The 17828-nt window shown below is 42.4% G+C and overlaps 1 protein-coding gene across 2 annotated transcripts; it reads right to left on the reverse strand.

Annotated features, from left to right (window-relative positions):
- Positions 1 to 464: 464 nt before the first annotated feature.
- fam53b (family with sequence similarity 53 member B) lies at positions 465 to 15924 on the reverse strand. 2 transcript variants are annotated; one of them, XM_051418561.1, is made up of 5 exons: positions 15744 to 15924; positions 9320 to 9550; positions 8445 to 8499; positions 5839 to 6599; positions 465 to 1607 (listed from the first exon to the last, which is right to left on the reverse strand). In XM_051418561.1, the coding sequence occupies exons 2-5, from the start codon at positions 9407 to 9409 to the stop codon at positions 1245 to 1247; spliced, it is 1269 nt and encodes a 422-aa protein (XP_051274521.1). In that variant the 5' UTR covers positions 9410 to 9550; positions 15744 to 15924; the 3' UTR covers positions 465 to 1244. The 2 variants fall into 2 exon arrangements, with proteins under 2 accessions (XP_051274521.1, XP_051274522.1); XM_051418562.1 differs by lacking the exon at positions 15744 to 15924 and having other exon boundaries at positions 9297 to 9488.
- Between the last annotated feature and the right edge of the window lie 1904 nt (positions 15925 to 17828).

A 17828-nucleotide genomic window follows, 5' to 3' on the forward strand; every position in this document is an offset into this window, starting at 1 on the left:
AGTTTCATCAGCAAGATGCACTTAAAAATATCAAAAGTAAGTGTATGTAAGCAGAATTACCCACGTCAGTGCTGTATGTTATGCATTAGATGTGTTGCATTATTACAGGTGCATTAACATTTAAGCATGCATTTGGTAGTTTATTCTACTATAGTATTCAACAATGCATCATAAGCTCATTATAGATTTTAGAGTAAAATAATATTTGCCTCTGAGATGCATAAAATGTTCTCAAGTAGAAATAAAAAGTACAATACTTGATTCATTACATTATATTCAACCACTAGCCAATACAGGCATTTGCAAAAATCCAATCTGAGGAGGATCTATTGGCAGAAATGGAATATGTTTTATGCTTTCATGAGTTCATAATTACCTAAAAATAAGAACCTTACAGTGAACCTCGAGAGCTGGCATCCCAAACTTTGTGAGTAAAGACGCTGAAATAATGTGATTACAAATGACACATTTAAAACTGTGTTTATTTGTATAGAAATATGCTCATGTTTTACATAACTTTGTAGTTACAAATCGTAAAAAGAAAGAATATTAATGCTATTAGCATCACAAGGTTTCTCTCAAAACAAACAGGAGCATACATCTCAAAGAGAAGCCTGATGTTACGGTGTGAAATGTTAAGCTCTTCAATATACTTTACAGGTTGTGTGTGCGTGCAGCTTGTTGCTCATTAAGAGTGAAAGGGGCTTTTCTAACAGTAGTTCTCAAAGTAGTCTCCATTTCTCTCCATCATGTACCCATGTACGACTGAAGAAGGTCAGAGGAACAGACGCTTGTTCAAGTGCAGAGAATTTATACAAACCTGTTGTGCATTCTCTCCAAATGTAGTACAATGAAGGTAATCAGGGTTACAGAGAAATGTTAAAGACCCCAGTCTCTGAGCCAACATTAATATATCATTTTTCTATTTATCACTTTTATTATCTCCACCCAAATCTGTCCTCCCCGACTTCCTTGTTTCTCCTGAGACACAGTTGAGATACCGCACAGTGCAGCAGTAGCTTCTGACTACACAAAGTCCCCAAAAAATAGGCTTTGAGCCCACAATGCTCCTGCTCAATCTCTCCTTGAGAAAAAAAAAAAAAAAAAACAAGTGCTGGAATACTCATTGCATTAGCTTTTCCACTTGCTTTGCCCTTAAGACTATCAGTACTGTTTACTGTACCACCTGGTGATAAACTTTCAGTCCCCTAAATTAGCTTCCCCCGAGAGGAAGACAGTCCAGCTCAGTTCCTCTCAATTTGCTCAATGTCGAGCTCGCCTCCAAGCTGATACGCATCCTTCCTCATGCTACACAGCCCCGCCCACAGAGGCTCATTGTCCTTCCCATTGGTTGTTCCTGGTGTCACATCGCCGCAGTCTGTGGAGTTCCAGTCCACCTCCTCGATGGTGGGGTCTGAAGAAACGTTCCTGGTGATCTCGCCATCTTTGGTCCGAGGTTGAACGTCCTCCGGGCTGTGTTCGTTTGCAGATGAGTCGTCGGTGTCGCACTGAACGGTGCTCCTGAGAGTAAGGCGGGCCTGGCTTGACTCGCAGCTGTCTTCGCCTGGGATTCCAGGGCAGCTAAGGCTGTGGAAATTCCGAAGTTTCTGTGGAAGGAAAGAAAGGCCATTTGAAGCTTAAGATTTATGTTTTCAAGGAAACAAGTATATCCAATCTTTGGTCTGGTAGGAGTCCATGGTCTCAATGGTCATGGCATATTTAGTAAGGAAATCAAAAACGTTTCCTTCATCTTGGACTTTGACCCATGTCCTAGCTAGGGCACAAACAAAACTAAAAGCATACAGCCATCTTATGAAAACAATCTCTCTACTGTACTCATAAGAGTGTGTGGGTGAGTCTATGAGGTCAGAGCTGGACACTGGGCAACAACCACTATAATACAAAAAAGTAACAAGATTTGAAGGGTATAAATTTAGCCTGCATTACATACTGGAGCAACTGGTAGTTGGATGAGTGAGGCTATGTGATCTGAGGTCCAACGGAAACCCAGGCAGCAAGTGGCCAGATACCCAGAGGGCAGACATCACTCATGTCAGCCTTTTGACTCTACTGGTCTTTCATTGGCACTGTACAATGAACACATACATCTGGGAAACCAAGAAACTTCCTTAGGCAAATCCACATGTGCCAACACTGCTCCAGGCAAGTTCTGTGACAGCTGTGCACGCTGGAGCGGGAGGCTTTATGACAGAGGCTTATCCAATCTGTACAGCTAATGTGGAGAAGGCAGGACAGCTGCCTCATTCCTGACCACTACGGTGTTAGGCCAGAAGGACACAGGAGAATAGGCCCTCTGTGAAACCTCCCGTCACTTGTGTGCTTATGCAATACTTAACAAGCATGGGACTGTTGGGGATGCATCTCACAGCCAAGTGTATGAACTACAGCTGCAACTAATCGATAGATTAAAAGATTAATCCATGCCTTTTACACGATTAAAGTTCCAAGAGCGCAGAGTGTCATCTTCTACCCGCTTATTTTGTCTAAACAAGAGTTAAAAAGCCCAAAAGGGATTTAGTTTATGATATGAGATACAGAAAAAGGCTGCATATCCCCACATTATAGAAGCTGGAACTTGCAAATATTTGGCATTTCTATTTGATAAATTACTAACTTTCTTTTTTTTTTAAAGTTGTTACAACATTTTCTGTCACTTGACTAATCAAATGAAACCTTTGTTTACATTTCGAAAAAGGAAAAAAAACTCCTAATAAAGCAGCATAGAATTGTGCTACAATTTTAATAGAAAAGATTAGTAATAGTGATTATTTCCACTACTGATTATTGTATTTATACCATTCCCAAATAATTGTTACCCACACTGTTTTCAATAGCTTATGTTGCATCAACAAGAGCCTTGTTAGCTACTCCGTTAGGCTGCACTCAGGCACTTTACAGTCCATCCAGGAAGTTGCACAACAATTAACAAAAATTCAACCAATCCCTGGGAATTCTGCACGACAATTTTGGCTATTTGCCGCAACTTTTCCACAAATTTGACCAATCACTGTAGTTTCCTGCGACTTTCACCAATCATAGCAGTCCTCTGAGCAAAACGTTGAGCCATATATCACCAAACATCTAGCAATTTTATTCTCACTGGAAGAAGTTGCTTGCTAACTATTTTAGCTTTTTTTTTTTACTTTGTCATTGAAAAAAAAAAAAAAGAAGCAATTTTTAGCATTCAGCACAAGGTACAGCTGAAGCTGATGAAAATGTCATTTGTCATGTCAGCTCTATTATGACTATGATGTCACATATTCAGGATTTATCACCCATCAACAGCTCAGATCTGTGTTTACAGAGACCAAAGTGGTTAGAGCCAATGAATAAGGTAGAGAAGAAAGGGAGAAATGTAAAGCTATGATCCACCTCTTCATCTGCAGTGAGAAACGTCTCTACACTGGGCAGCAGTAGATCAAACGGGGCCCCTTCTACTTTTCTTGGCTGGTCAAGTGGGTACATTCTTCAGCACCAGTTCAGTGTCACATTGCTGCTTTGTGCATTAGCACTTCAGTCTCCAACATCATGCTTCTGGCCCAGACCATGACACCAGCTGCTAAGGCTACGAGTAGTCTGGACTATAGCAAAATGGTGCCATCGACATTCACTAAGTCAAGAGGTGTTCTGCAGAGGAAGTTTCAGGCAGAGAAAACCCTCTTTCACAGAATGTCCTCACACAACTTACTGCACCACATAACAACGAGGGTCATGAATAAGTGCTGCCGGTGTCCGTCTTTGTCTGCTACTATCGTCCCCACCTCTCTGAATGAAATGGAGAAGAGTGCAGAAAGTCTCCTCATCCATACTGACCTTGACTCTCCGTCAATAAAAGCTGATCGATAGCTCATGAGGCCCGGTTGTGGCAGCGATCCACCCACTGAGCTGAATTTACAGAAATCAATATCTCTTTACCCAACACGCACCTCCCCAGTGCTACGATCCATAACCTCTGCCACAGCTGCTCTACTTCCTGACATTCATGGAGCCGCAGTGAGCCACGCAGAGGGTAGCAGTTTCTCCCTGGGTAAACTACACCGCTGTGGCGTGTGGATGAGAGGACACTTTAGAGACACACTCAGCACTGTGACCAATCTTTGAATAGTAAGGTGACTTTGAATACTGATAGGGTGACGCATGTGAAGCACGGTGAAGCAAGTTTACTGATCACAAATGAAAATCTTTTCCACTGTGAGTTCCTGAATCTTGAATCTTCATAGCTACACACTTCAGAACAAAAACACTTTTTTTCCCTGCAACGTTTTGCCTATAAACTGTCAGAAAATAGTGAGAATTGCCCATCACAAGGGGATATCTTTGTTTTGTCCAATCAACAGTGCAACACCAAAGGACATTAAATTTAAAATCAGATAAAACAAAGAAAATCATGCTGGAAGTGGAACTGGCAAATGTTTGGCATTATTGCTTCATAAATTACTTAAAACGATTAAGTTATTATACAGTTAGTATATAGTGAAAACTGTTGTCAGTTTATTTTTGTGTCAACTTTTGCAACTAAACCCAGAGGTGGTGCTGATGACAGGGCCAAAAAGTCTGGAAGTCATTTTCTGGAGGCCTGGTCTCTAAACCAGAGTCACTTGAGAGAAATTTAAAAAGACCTTTCAAATAACAATAAATAAAACATTTTAGTGGTTTCAAAGGCTTTGTTCCTTCCACCTGAGCTGCAAACCAACGTCACAGCAGTCCCTTTTAATAGAGGAGAACAGAGAACACAATGCACAAACAGCAGGACAGATCCAATGCTAACAATCTCAGCACCCTGACGTTCCTCTGTGAAAATATTGTTAGTTGCCTCGCCTAAGGCTTTTTTTCTCCACTCTGACCTCGTCCCTGTTTGGAGCGTGTGTGGCGTCTGCTTGTCCTGTCACAGCAGCGCTGTTGTTAAGACACTGCTGAACTCTGGGTGACTTTCTCAGAGGGGCCAAGTCCAGCTCTCTGTTTATGATCCAGTTGGTGTACGTGTGAAATTTTACTACATGTGTCTGTGTGCTTGCGGGGCAAAGAGACAAATGCCTGCCAGGATGTGCAGGCGAACAGGCTGATGGTCTGCCGAAACTTGCTCGGCTTCATGCTCCACGTCAGTGGATCAGCTCAAGCTGGTGATTTTATAAGATCATTTCTGACAGACTTCTTCATTCCTGCTTTGATTCAACTACCTTTTTTTCCTAGAAGCACATTAAAAAGGGCATTCTTTGCTTCGTGCTTTCCAATTTCTGCAAGTGCAACTACACACCCACACAATGGAATGTGACCCAGAATAAGCCTGCATGAATGAACGATGGCCTTCATTTAACGGCAATGCCTGCATAAACACTTTGAGGTGTGCTGAGGGAGAACGGACACAATGGCGTGATCTTAGTTGGAAGTGTTTTGTTTATCCAACATGGAGGGAGCAAATTGCCACAACAGCAGAGTATAAATAGCTAATGTTAGTGAGACTGATGGACCTAGCAGAGATTCCAGCTGGCATGACTATTTCCTGTCGTGTCTCATGCTCTGGACAGTGATCTTTTGGAACACGGAAGAGGGCTGTGGCGAGTTCAACCAATAAATGACTGCCACATAAAATGTCACTGGAAATTGCTTCTAATAAATTATATGACATGCTCAGGTCACATTATGATTATTATTGAGATGACTATGCGGTTCATTAGATATATATTAGACATCTAATAGCATACGATTAAATACTGCAATCTCTGCCAGTTTGTTTTCAAATTGTCCTAAGTATATATATGATACAAAGCAGTTTCTTTCTGTGTGATGTGTTTTACAAAGTAACACTTAAATACCAACCTGGGTCATCTTGGCCAGGTCCAAAGAAGGCCTCTGTTTATGTGTGTCAGCTGGTCTTCTGCGCTTCACACCGATCTTCTTGTCGTTGAGGACGCATGGTTGTGAGCGACTACGGGCGAGTCCCCCCTGTCCACCACGGCGCTCCAGCTCTGGAGTGGAGTCAGGGGAGCTGGGTGGCGAGGTTCCACGAGGCTCAGGGAGGCAGATCTGTTCGTGAGAGAGGTAGAGGGGCTGCGCCGAGGGCTCGGACAGGGGCATTGAGGAAGAGGGCGTCAGGCTGGTGAAGGCAGAGGGGCAGGGAAGACGTTGGGTGAAGCAGGGCAGCTCCAGGGTGTTAGAGCGGGCAGGCAGGCTGAAGCTGGAGCTGCGCTGCATGGCTGGGAAGCCGAGCTGCGTGCTCCCAACACCGCCGCGCTGGACGCTGCCTCCACTGTGGCACCTCCGCTTCTCCACCGTTGTCCACACGCGAGAGCCCTGAGGGCGCCAGGTAGAGCGACAACCGCCGAGCTCGTCTGAGCAAGACAGGGACCGGCACTGCCGCTTGCTGGGGGGTGCAGTGGAGTGCGAGGACGCAGCCTCAGTCAGGCTGAGGTCTTGCAACAGGCTGGTGATTGTGCTCGAAGTGGAGCCAACATCCCAATCCCAGTGGGCTGAACTTTTATGCACCTCAGGCAGGACGTCCCACAGGCTCTCCAGGCTGGTCCCAACTGGCCTTTGCTGTATGGCACAGCTGTGACCCACCCCATGCCACCGGCTTGTCTCTGCAACAACACACCAGATTCATTATTATTATCTTCACCTATAAACATTTTTTTGCATATGACAAAAGTCATAAAAAAAACTTGCGAACACAGGAACTTTTTTTTGTGTGATGTTTTTTTTGTGTGTGTTCCCTGTTGTCTATCATACTGCTCCTGTTCAGGATCAACTTGATCATAATTTTCTCTTTTTCTTTTTGTGCTTCCAGCTATTTTATGCAATGTATCAAACTTGGCTCTGGCCATGAGACAGCAGATCTTGAAATAACTCTCCAGCTCTGGTATTAGCTCGTAAAATCTCCCTGCCATTCACACTTTATTTTTCATTAGGAGTGACATCATCATCACCACTGCTTGAGGGCTTGTTTTTTTATTCCATAGTAGCGGATAGAATTTTAAAAAAACAGATCAGTTTTGTGAAGGACAAATAAAAATTCAGACCTGGTGTGCAAACTCCTTTAGAAGAAGAAAACACTTTGATAATCACTCTAGGCACGAACCTCTGAAAAAACAAATGTTTTTTAGTGCTAAGGTTCCACGATCGTGAAAGGGTTAAGTTTGGCAACTTCAACATGGACAACATCCATGACACTGCTCCAGTCTGGGTCAGCGCATTGGTCCCAGCATGTGTACTTTGTATTGACACTACTCGCTGCTTTGTCTAAAAATAAATCCTGTCCTCCAGGCACTGCTTTAGTGTCATAGCCTGTAAGCACAGCTAATTGGGAAAGGGAACAGAGCTTAATGTCTAACTGACTCAATATCAAACCTCGTATCTGCTGGAGTGAGGCTTGATAAAATGTCAATAACCCATCATAAACATTCTGACTAAAGCTTATCGTCTTTTGTTGAGACCTACAAGAGTTCTGTATCAGACCAGCTCTCTATCTGCTATTGTTGAACAACAGCCCCAGCACCATAGCTACCAACCCAGGAGAGCACCTGTTATTGCCACAACAGAAACACTCTTGAATTGTTGAATGGGTCAGCCAACTGAACTGGTCAGTCAACTCTGAGTCAGACACTCAACGTCAAAGCCACTGCCCACTCCTGGTATGCAAAAGGTCTATTCTTCTCCACTGGATGTAAAATCCCCAAAATGTCATCTGCAGTACACGGCCAGGATGAAGAACAAAGGGCAGTGTTAACAACACCTACTGCTGTGTTCTCTGCCAGGACTTTGACAGTCTTACTCACTTGATGCCAAATTACTCCAGGGAGAGAATGCCATTTTATCTTAGAATACAAAGACTGTAAAGACTGTTATTGATACAGCAGGGTAAACTAAGGATATGCGCCTTTGTAGTCATAACCAAAAGTTGGGGACAACATGTCCTCAGCTTTGGAGCGTGCAGCAGTGCCATGAGATCCCTGCTAATGATAAGCCACTCACACATAGTTATTAGTGCACATTTCGACTTAGCAGAAACACTTGTCAGACATGTTTGACATAATGTCGTGTAACTATCGACCAGATGCCCATACTTTCTCTGAAATGTTACAATACGACTATCCCCTCCCAACCACTGCCGTCACTGAACGCCTGACGTTTTCTGGCCTCTACCTGCTGTGGAAGAAGTCATATCTAGTTTGGGATGGAAAGTAGGCCACATCGACTGACAACAGTAGCCCCAAAAAAGAAGAAATATGGGGTTAGATAGAATATTTTCAACCCTCAGAGATGTTGCTATGCTGTTTAATTTATACCGAAGCAGCAATTCCATTCCTAAAACAGATACTCCCCTGTTTTATTTAAGGTTTCTCCACTAAATTACTACTTATTTATTTACTACTGAATGGATGTGACCATTACAGGTGTGAATGTGTGAGCAAGATGGCAGACCTTACCCATGAGTCCACAAGAAAAAAGTGCAGTCCCCTGGCTCATGGTCTGTGCCTGGAACTGCAGAAATACAAGAGATTCACTGTCAGCTCGGCAGATACCAGAACTTCATGTAAATAAGTTTGCACAAAAATAGGAGGTTCTTGCAATAAAAAGTCAAATAACTCAACAAATTACAGCACAAAGTACTGGAGAGTCAAAATTTCTGTATGTATATTTGGCCTCGGTGTGTATGTTGACTAAGTGCGACCCATCAACAGAGAGAGTTCCACCATAAATGCCTCTGATTGACGCTCAGCCACAGAGAAGTGACTTCATTTCACGTGGCTGAGAGGGCAAACTCAGTCCACATTGGTAGGGGAATTTTCTCACTCTGTGCTGACAGAGAGAAGGGTACTACTGCATGGATGCCGATTAGAAAATGAGTCAGAGTGGCTCAGCCTATTGGAACTAAAATACTCCTTTGTCATTTTGAGTGAAGTCAATGGAACACATAGGATTCAACACCAGATGACAAACTCCCTGCTGATAACAGTTAACAGCTATTATGATGCAATTATCAGTAATAGGAATATAAACATCCAAATAATTCTTTTGACATCACTTCCTGACATTCAGTAAGGAAACACTTACTCAGGGGAAGCTAAAAGTCAAATTTAAGCTCTGATTCAAGTTGACAAAATAGGAAAATATAATGTAGAGCCATAAAACTGCTAAGTGATGAGTGGCCGGCAACAATTTCCTGATTTAGAGCAGCACCATGTCATCTTCCCCCTTGACAAGTGCAGGTGACGCCTGTTGGCGGGGCTACATATAAACATAAAATGACACATTTCACACAGAAAGAAAATGCTTACACAAGTAGAAAATAACCTCTCACCGGGCCCAAATCTGTACTTTTGGATGTTACATCGTCGGCACCCTTCTTTTCCAGTGTTTTCTTGTATATGATCACCATGGCAACGCACATCCTTGTCCCAAGGCGTTCCAATGAGGGCAAGAAATGCTGGTGGCCATCTTGGCGGGCATGGTGCGAGCGGGCTGATTTCTCATAAGCTTAAGACAGCAGCCCTCAACTCTTTCAGGAATGTGTTTCGCTCCTTGGCCAATCCTGAGCGGACACACAAAGATGAGCACAGGATTAGAATTCAGTACATTTCTGACATTCTGTCGACCATATAAGCAGAGAACAATCCGGGCTGGATTTGGGAGGACAGATCCCTTGGGTGAAGGTGCTGAAACATGCGCTGTCAATGGAGAGCAAACCCAATGCTCTCTCGACTAAAAATGTCTTTTGAGTTTCAGCTTCCTTGTTCATGGAAGACATCAGCTGGATTCACAGCAGTAAACAATGGATTGCAGATGTCAAAGCACTATTCATTTTTCCACTTCCTCCTCAGCAACAATTCTCTGCCTTTGATCTGTGTGTTTCAAACAATTGTTGCTTTGCTATATGCACTAATTCTGACAAGAGTTTTGAAGCTATGAGGAGGCTATAGCGCTACCACGTATATGGAAGCAGTGTCTTTAGCTATGTTGTGGCTGAAACTGTGCAAAAGTGGATTATTCTGCAAGAAAGATATGAGAAATGCCCATGCCAGTTCAGTTGCTATGAATCCAAGCTGTCTGCAGAGACCGTCCTCCATTAAGGAGTGAGTTACAAACTTTTCAGAGCTACCTTTCAAGCCTACAGGCAATGACATTTGATACTCAAAAGAGAAAAAAAAAATCTTTGGTGGAGTACTGCATTGAACCTTCAAGCTCATCTCACACTCACAAAAACAGAGGCACCAACTGTCTGGAATCTGAAGTTACTTTATCTTCTTGTGCACTCCTGCAAACCTGTTCAACATATACACTAGTAGTGAATGGTGGAAAGTGGTAATTCAAGAGAGGTTGGTGGTTTAACAAGCTCATTTAATTCTCAGGTGAGCAAGCAAACATTACCAGCAAGCACTCGCTTTGATTTGCAAGGCATTGCCTATGTCGCCATATTGTAATGTCTGTAAGCTGAAACTGCATTTTCACTTCCCCCGTGGTCTCTCCGCTGTGTCACCAAATTGGACCTCTATACATTGTTTTGTTCTTGCCTGTCCATGTGGAGGATTATCAGTCATCTGAGAGAGCGAGTTTCCTCAAAGTGTTCCACACTGGAGCACACAGAGAGGAATAGAGCAAAGTCAAAGTTGTGTAATTGAATACTCAGGGGCTGGCTGGGAATAGCTGACCTTGCGGTTATCAAAACAACCCCCTCGCATTAGTGCTGCACCACGGTTACAGTAAAACAGCTGATTAGCCACAGATGTAAATCTATATAATCATCGCAGAGGACTTTTACTACCACCAGATCAGTTCCACTTGGGGCTACGTCAGGTATGGGATTTAAACAAAGTGCAGTGGACACAAGGAGGTCACTGGATGCCTGCAAGGTCAGAGTGTGTCTGTTTGAATGGCAGAACAACTGCAGGCACAAAAAAATGGGGGGGGACAGAAAGACGGTGTATGTGTAACAAAAGAGTGCTCTGTACGGAAGATGAGACACCGTGGGAAACAAAAGAGGCGACATCAGAGGTTGTGGGTGATGGGGTGGAGTGTGTGTGGTGTGTGTGTGTGTGTGTGTGTGTGTGTGTGTGTGTGTGTGTGCAGAGGGGTGGGGGCATAGCATCACAAGACCCTGAGGGAGCTGACATACTGGAGGTGGTGTTTACATTCAGCATATGATTTCCATTACTGACACTTATCACGTCAGGAAAACAGCGTAAGGATGTTTTTAGCAGAGTTCTACAAGGAGATCAACGCGGTTCAAGGACGCCTGGCAGCTTTAACTTGTGCCCTCTGTGAATAGAAAAGAAGCGATCAAAGCTTGGAGCTGGACTAGGTCAGGCCAGCTTATACTGTACTTGGCCATTAACCAGACAGATCTGTGTTTCACAGCAGAGATAACCAGGAACGTGCTGGGGTAGAGGAAACAGTTGTTTACATATAATACCCTTAATGGCTCGCTGATGGATGCAGCTGGCATTGACACAAAGAAAAAAAACCTCACCCAAAGAAATTAAATTGGCAAAGTCAAGAAAAGCTCTTCAACATGATGTTTACCCAAACAAGAAGGACATTAAAGGAAAATATCCTTCCCTAGAAAAATGGAAAAAAAGTCTAACTGTAGCTCCCCACTCTACAGCAAATCGCAACAATTCATCATCTTTCTCATGCTCAGGCATTACGTTTTTATCCCATAAATCTGAGGCGAGTGCTTTAAATGGGCGAGGTTTATAACATAATTATAAACATTCCTCGGCTCCATGACATAAGTTGAACGCACAATTATAAAATTCTAGCGCCACAGCCTTTGAAAAGCATTCAAACTTGTGACAGTTGACTAGTGAATAGAGAAAATGCTGAGAAGTGCTGGCAAAGAACATCGTATAGACAAAGCTGTAAAGCAAATGTAAGAGCCATACCATGGCTTGACTTCCAATGCTTAATGGATACACGCAATGCACTCATCTCATACTGAATGCACTTCTGTGTTCAAAGATGCAGATGAAGCTATAATCTAGAATTTCTGCCCAAGTAGTGCCTCTCCCCTCCTGACGTCAAAGCCAGAGTCACCTCCAACACGATGCTGCATTTATCTGGAATCAGTGGGAACCTCTATGCTTCTGCAGCCCGATAGCTCTTTATCTGCTTTGGGGCAGCAACCACTGTGACAACTGAGAAGTCTAATCTCTGAGAAGAGGAAGAATGTTGCAGGACGTGTCCCTTAGTAGTGGCTTTCCATCGCATGCAAACATGCTGCAGTAACAATGTCTGCAGTGACAGCCTTCCTAAAAGACATCAATACGCAGCCTTGGACAAGCTGATGAGACTCCACGTTTCCTTTGTGGTTGTCACCAAACGTTTCTCAACCATCGCTACTTTTGGTGTCAGCAATAGCGAGCTATTGCTAGGCCTTAAAACAGCGCTAGATAGCAGATGAGAGGAAACCACAGAGTCGAATGGGTCAACTATAACACGGATGCCTGCTTTAGAGTCAACTTCCAAAAGCCTGAACAGACCTCCGCTCTATTTTCTAGATGAGATGTACTAAATTACACTTCAAGTTTCACAAATTGCGGTCAAGTCCAGAAAGACAACAGACTGTCAGCTTACAATAGACATCTAAACTGTGGTCACCCATGAAAGCTCTTTTTCCCAATTAAAGCAGCTTTTCCATACATTGCTGTAATCCCACTGGTTAGGCCAACATTACATAAGGATTTGGCAGCTTTGTGTCTGACTGACAATTAGAGCTAATACTAATCCATTTTATAGCACTTGGACAGCTGGTGGGAAACAACACTGTTTGATATTGTTGCACCTTGTATAGGCCACTGTGCAACAAGTGTGAGCTACTTAGAAGACTCTTTTGTATCTATTTTTAGGCCTATCGCCCATGTTTAAATGTTTTTGTCAAAGCTTTCATCTGTGAAGTGATGAAAAGCTTAAATGTTAAGTTGAATTTTCAGACATCCTCCATTGACATTCCTGCATGCATGGCAGTCAGATATCTGTCCTGCTCTCAACAATCCCAGGATTGTGGCCATGTCAGTAATCCGAGCATCTGCCGAGCACCTGAGACAGCCCGACTTGAAACCTAACTGAGGGATTTGTGCTGCTCTTCATCACCACACCACTTGTGAAAGGAATGCTGGGTAAAGATTGAGCTGTCCCCTCCGATAGAGAGATTCTCTGGGAGAAAATATGCATGTTCCTAAGCTTGTTTCCCCCCTAGCTATTAGCTCTAGTGTCGTTTTTACATGATCCGTATTTGGACTCATCAACTTCTCACGTCATAATGGTGGGTGTGTTGACAGAGCATGTCATAAAAAGGCAGACAGACATGCATGTCTCATGAACAGCTCATGAACACTGGATAAGTGAGTGACAAATTGGCAAACCAGTTCTTTTACTGCACTGTGCATCATTTTCACTGCGAAAATTCAAGGTTTTTGAAACCCCAAACTGTCTTTGTCGGTGGTGTCATTAATTAGGTGCCACAAAGGGCAGGTGCCACCAAGTTTTGCCACGGCTGACTAACTGAAAAGAAATTTATGAAACTCATTGTAGGGGTGCAGGCTAGCCCACAGCTGTCCGCATGTTCACAGAAATTAGGCTATGTCAAACAGGAGGCACACTCTACATTTAAAGCAGTGAGTGAATAGTCAGAAATGAGGCATGGCTGAGAGGCCTCAATAGTAGTTATCAGGCTCAGTTGAAGGCCTGGGGTACAGCCAAGGTCTCACAGGCATGCAGCTGCCCACTTACCATAAACACAAAGGCCCAGCATGGCTATGCATGGCAGCCAAGGAGGCCTACGTTTTAAAGCAGGCCTGCTGTTTAATTATCTCATACATAATCACTTGCACTGTATACATTTGTCCCGAACAAGAGCTTTGTTGAGCTCTGTAATCGAGGCTTTCAACACACCTGTCCAAGTTGGGGAGAAATGTTGTCCACTTGAATGCTAAGTCTAACAAAGTCTCTTAATTACAAAGGGTTGGAGACACAACATCCATCTACTTCTCCAGCAGAATAACATTGCATGTTAATAGACCCAAATGAGAATAAGTCACATCCAGTGGACACAGCCCTATTAACTTTCAATCAAAATCAAGAGTGGAGGGGAAAGAGCACTCCTGAGTTTTACATGCAGGAATTTATCAACCCCCCAGACACACACACATTTCCACTGACCATATATACATGATGCAACACGGGAAAGTCAGGGAATGATGTTTTTTTCCGGATGAGTGTTGTGAACAATGTCATAACAGTGCCATTATGATACACAGGATCTTAGAGAGCCTTTCAATTTTGTATAAATATTTTCAGTGATATGGACGAGGAAAGAGGAATCATCTGCAAGCTCTGATAGGCATCCTCCTTTGTACTAAAACAGTTTTTCAGATGAGCTTGCCAGCCCTCCAGGTGGATGCCTCTCAGTTTCAGAGGAAAAGGCCCTGAAAAGTGAGCTTGTCCAAGTAACCAGCACAAACAGTCCCTTAAACCCCTTTTCCAAAATCCCTCATGAAAGGGAAATGAGTTTGGCAAAGAAACTGGTGTGACGGGAGCTCACAGAATGTTACACGCAGGCTACAGAGCAAACAGGATTTGGAACTCAAGAGAAAGGCCACAAGCAACTGATGATAAAATATGAAATGTACATGCTCAAAATATAAACCATACATATACTTTAAACAGCAATTCTCCTATGTTCTCTTTTTAACTTTTAAATGTATGAATGTTTTAAGCCACTTATGAACTTTGGCAGTCATAATCACTGCCATGGGACACTCTGAGGAGTTTAGGTTTAACAAGCTATTGTGTTTATTATCCCACTGAGCACTTAAATTGCAGAATCTGACTTGTATGTCAGCCAGCCCTGTCTTCATACCTGAGGGAAATGTTGGCTAGATAAAGATACGACAGCATTCCACTGCAATGGCACAAACTGTAACATACAAGAAGGGTCTGAGAAAGACTCACATGACACAGACGCCAAATAATGTGGTGTCAGGTATGAAAGCATGCACCCAGAGGATGTAAAAAAAAAAAAAAAAAAAAAAGTATTAACACGGTCTTTAATGAGTGACACCAAACAACACTGGCCATATGTGCCATGCATGAGTGAAAACCTAGTCTTAGATCAGAGTGTTTGCACTTCAAAGCTAGCCAAATTACATAAAATGCTTTTGTTCCAAGGAATTTAAACTTTGTGGAAAACTTTGTGTAACTGAGTTTACACTTACTGTCAGATGTCAAACAAGCCAAGCATACTTTCTGGGCTTACGTGGAGAAGATGGATGAATTGATACTGACATGAAAACTAGTAGTTACCAGGGATTATTTTAAGACTCTGCATATGTATGAACATGTTTTTAACATAAACTTACTGACTTCCTCTAACATTTCATCACATTGTCTCTTTATTAATCTATTTAATACAGCAATGCAGACATACTAAAAATAATTAAAGAGTCAATTCGCAGCTGCATCTATGTAAGTAATACCACAGACAGCACATAAGCAGTACACATGAGAAAAAAGTTGCTAAGCTAAATAATTGAAGCTATGTTTAGTTTCCACAAAGACGACTACTGTTACCCTGTCACTTCTAATTGAACTTGTCAGCATAAGAAAATCACCATTCATGCGAATCACAAAATACAAAGGAGCATCACACTTTCTGAACTAGCTCGAGTTCCTAAGTTAGCTAGCAAAGAAAGTTAATAATTTGAGCGAAAAATAAAACTACCACTCACAAGCATCACGGTGAGCGCCTCTCCGAATAAAACACCGGGTAGCTGGTTAGTTTCGCTGGACCATGTTGAGTTTTGTTTTAGAAGAAAGGCAGAACAAGGAAGCAAAGCGAGCAGGTCACCTCACGTCCTGTTCCAGGCAGCTCCTGCAAACTACAACATTACCCCAGTGCACTACTGTCCAAGCCTGCACGCTAATGAGCCTGTATGACAACATACACGAGCTGTACCACTTTTGACAGGGGAGAGGGGTGGCCACTAACTTATTTGTACCACTAAAACTTTCGCTTTGGCGTTAATTATCTTGCATATTTGCGTTATATACACGTTGTGTCAATTTCAGCTGAATTATGTGATGGTAGAAACTAAAATATCAATCTCTGTAAGAGTTTTTGTAAGAGTTCAACCCCCGTCCGTACAACCAGTGGTCTGATCTGCCCTGCATTAATGAAAAGTAATCACAGTTTTGAGCTGAGTATATAGACAAGGCACTTTCACAATATACATTGGGGAAACATGATAAGTTGCCAACTGTGTGTGACTTAAAGAACAATATTGAGGTATAAAGAGAGAGATGTGTGTGTGTGTGTGTGTGTGTGTGTTACAGAGAGAAATGTATAAATATAGTATATAGTTTCCCCTCAAAGTTCCAGTATAATCAGGGTTAGTCCTACATAAATACATTTATTACAAACAGATGTTCTCTTTCCAGGAAGTAAATTCTGGCTTCATCATGATGTCCATCAGCATGCAATATTCTATTATTTAACCATCTGGGTTAAGTTGTCCAGATATACAAACATATTGTGCAATGTGTGCATATGGTCACCTGCACATTGATATCACTATGACTAATGGTTCCAAAGTTTTTCACCTTCTTATCACTTAAAATTAATCCACCAAATAGAGATTTGTCCTTGTAATCTTTTGAATACTTTGAACAGGCTGGGAGAAGTGAAACCAGTATTTCACAAGAAAAAACAAACATTAGCAACAGGTTTTCTGTCTTATTTTCTATCCTGTTAAGCTCTTGCAACCCCTTTACTTTGTAAAGTTAGGAACCACCTCCAGTACAGCTTGTCTACATATGATAACTGTGTGTTTATTTACCTTTCTACATGTTTAGAGACTGTGCATACATTATGAGCCAAAGACAGCCAGAGTCAAATCCTTAAACATCAGAAAATTGATAATAATGATGATAATAATTAGTCATTCACTAATTATTATCATGACAAATACTGTACTTGTAAATCAACTAGATATTATTGTAATGCTAACAAAAAAGTGCATCAGTAAAAAGATCAGCACATTTTTTAGTCCCTCCTATCCTATCATATCATATGCAGTAAGATCATTTATTTTGTGGGGCTGAAGTTAACACACTGGGCCCCATAAGGGTGGGGAGCTGAAGCTCACCCCTGGCAGACACTATTGTTAATCAAGGAGTAACATCTGTTGTGTGCCACTAATCTCCCCCAGACTGTGAGACTGTCCTCCTTGGTTTTAGACTGTCTGCCTTTTGTGTTAAAGGGCACCGAGGATTTGCCTCCTCCACTATGTAAGCTACAGTGTGGGGGTGACAAGTTGTTTTTTTACACCTTCAGCAGTCTGGAGAGTGAGCGATTTAGCAACTAAATTCCGAATATATGACATACTTAACTTTGCATTCTGTGTTTTGTAGTCAAAAAAGGCACGGATGACTCTTAAGGAAACAGATGATCAAAACATAGTGCAGAAGTAGGAGTTTCGCAGTTCAACAAGTTTGGCAGTGTGTGTTGTGACTGTCAAAACCACAGAGGGCAGTATCCACCAATCAGCTAGACTGAACTGAAGCATAGCGTCTATGTGTTTAAGATATAATAATCTTTGATTTGGGTGTTTTTAGTCATTTCTCTTTGACTTTGTTCATGTAACTGTAACTAGCATATGGTTAGCAGTAAATAGGAAGTGAGCTTCCAACTCCCAGTACAGAGACCCCATGCAGAATGCTGTATGCCATCTGTGGTTCACACTGGCTGCAGACAGATGGCTAAAGGACTCCTGTTACAGGAGCCATGTCTTATCAACTTTAATGAACAGTTAATC

This window comes from Dicentrarchus labrax, unplaced genomic scaffold (assembly GCF_905237075.1).
Source record: "Dicentrarchus labrax unplaced genomic scaffold, dlabrax2021, whole genome shotgun sequence".
Lineage (NCBI taxonomy): Eukaryota > Metazoa > Chordata > Actinopteri > Moronidae > Dicentrarchus > Dicentrarchus labrax.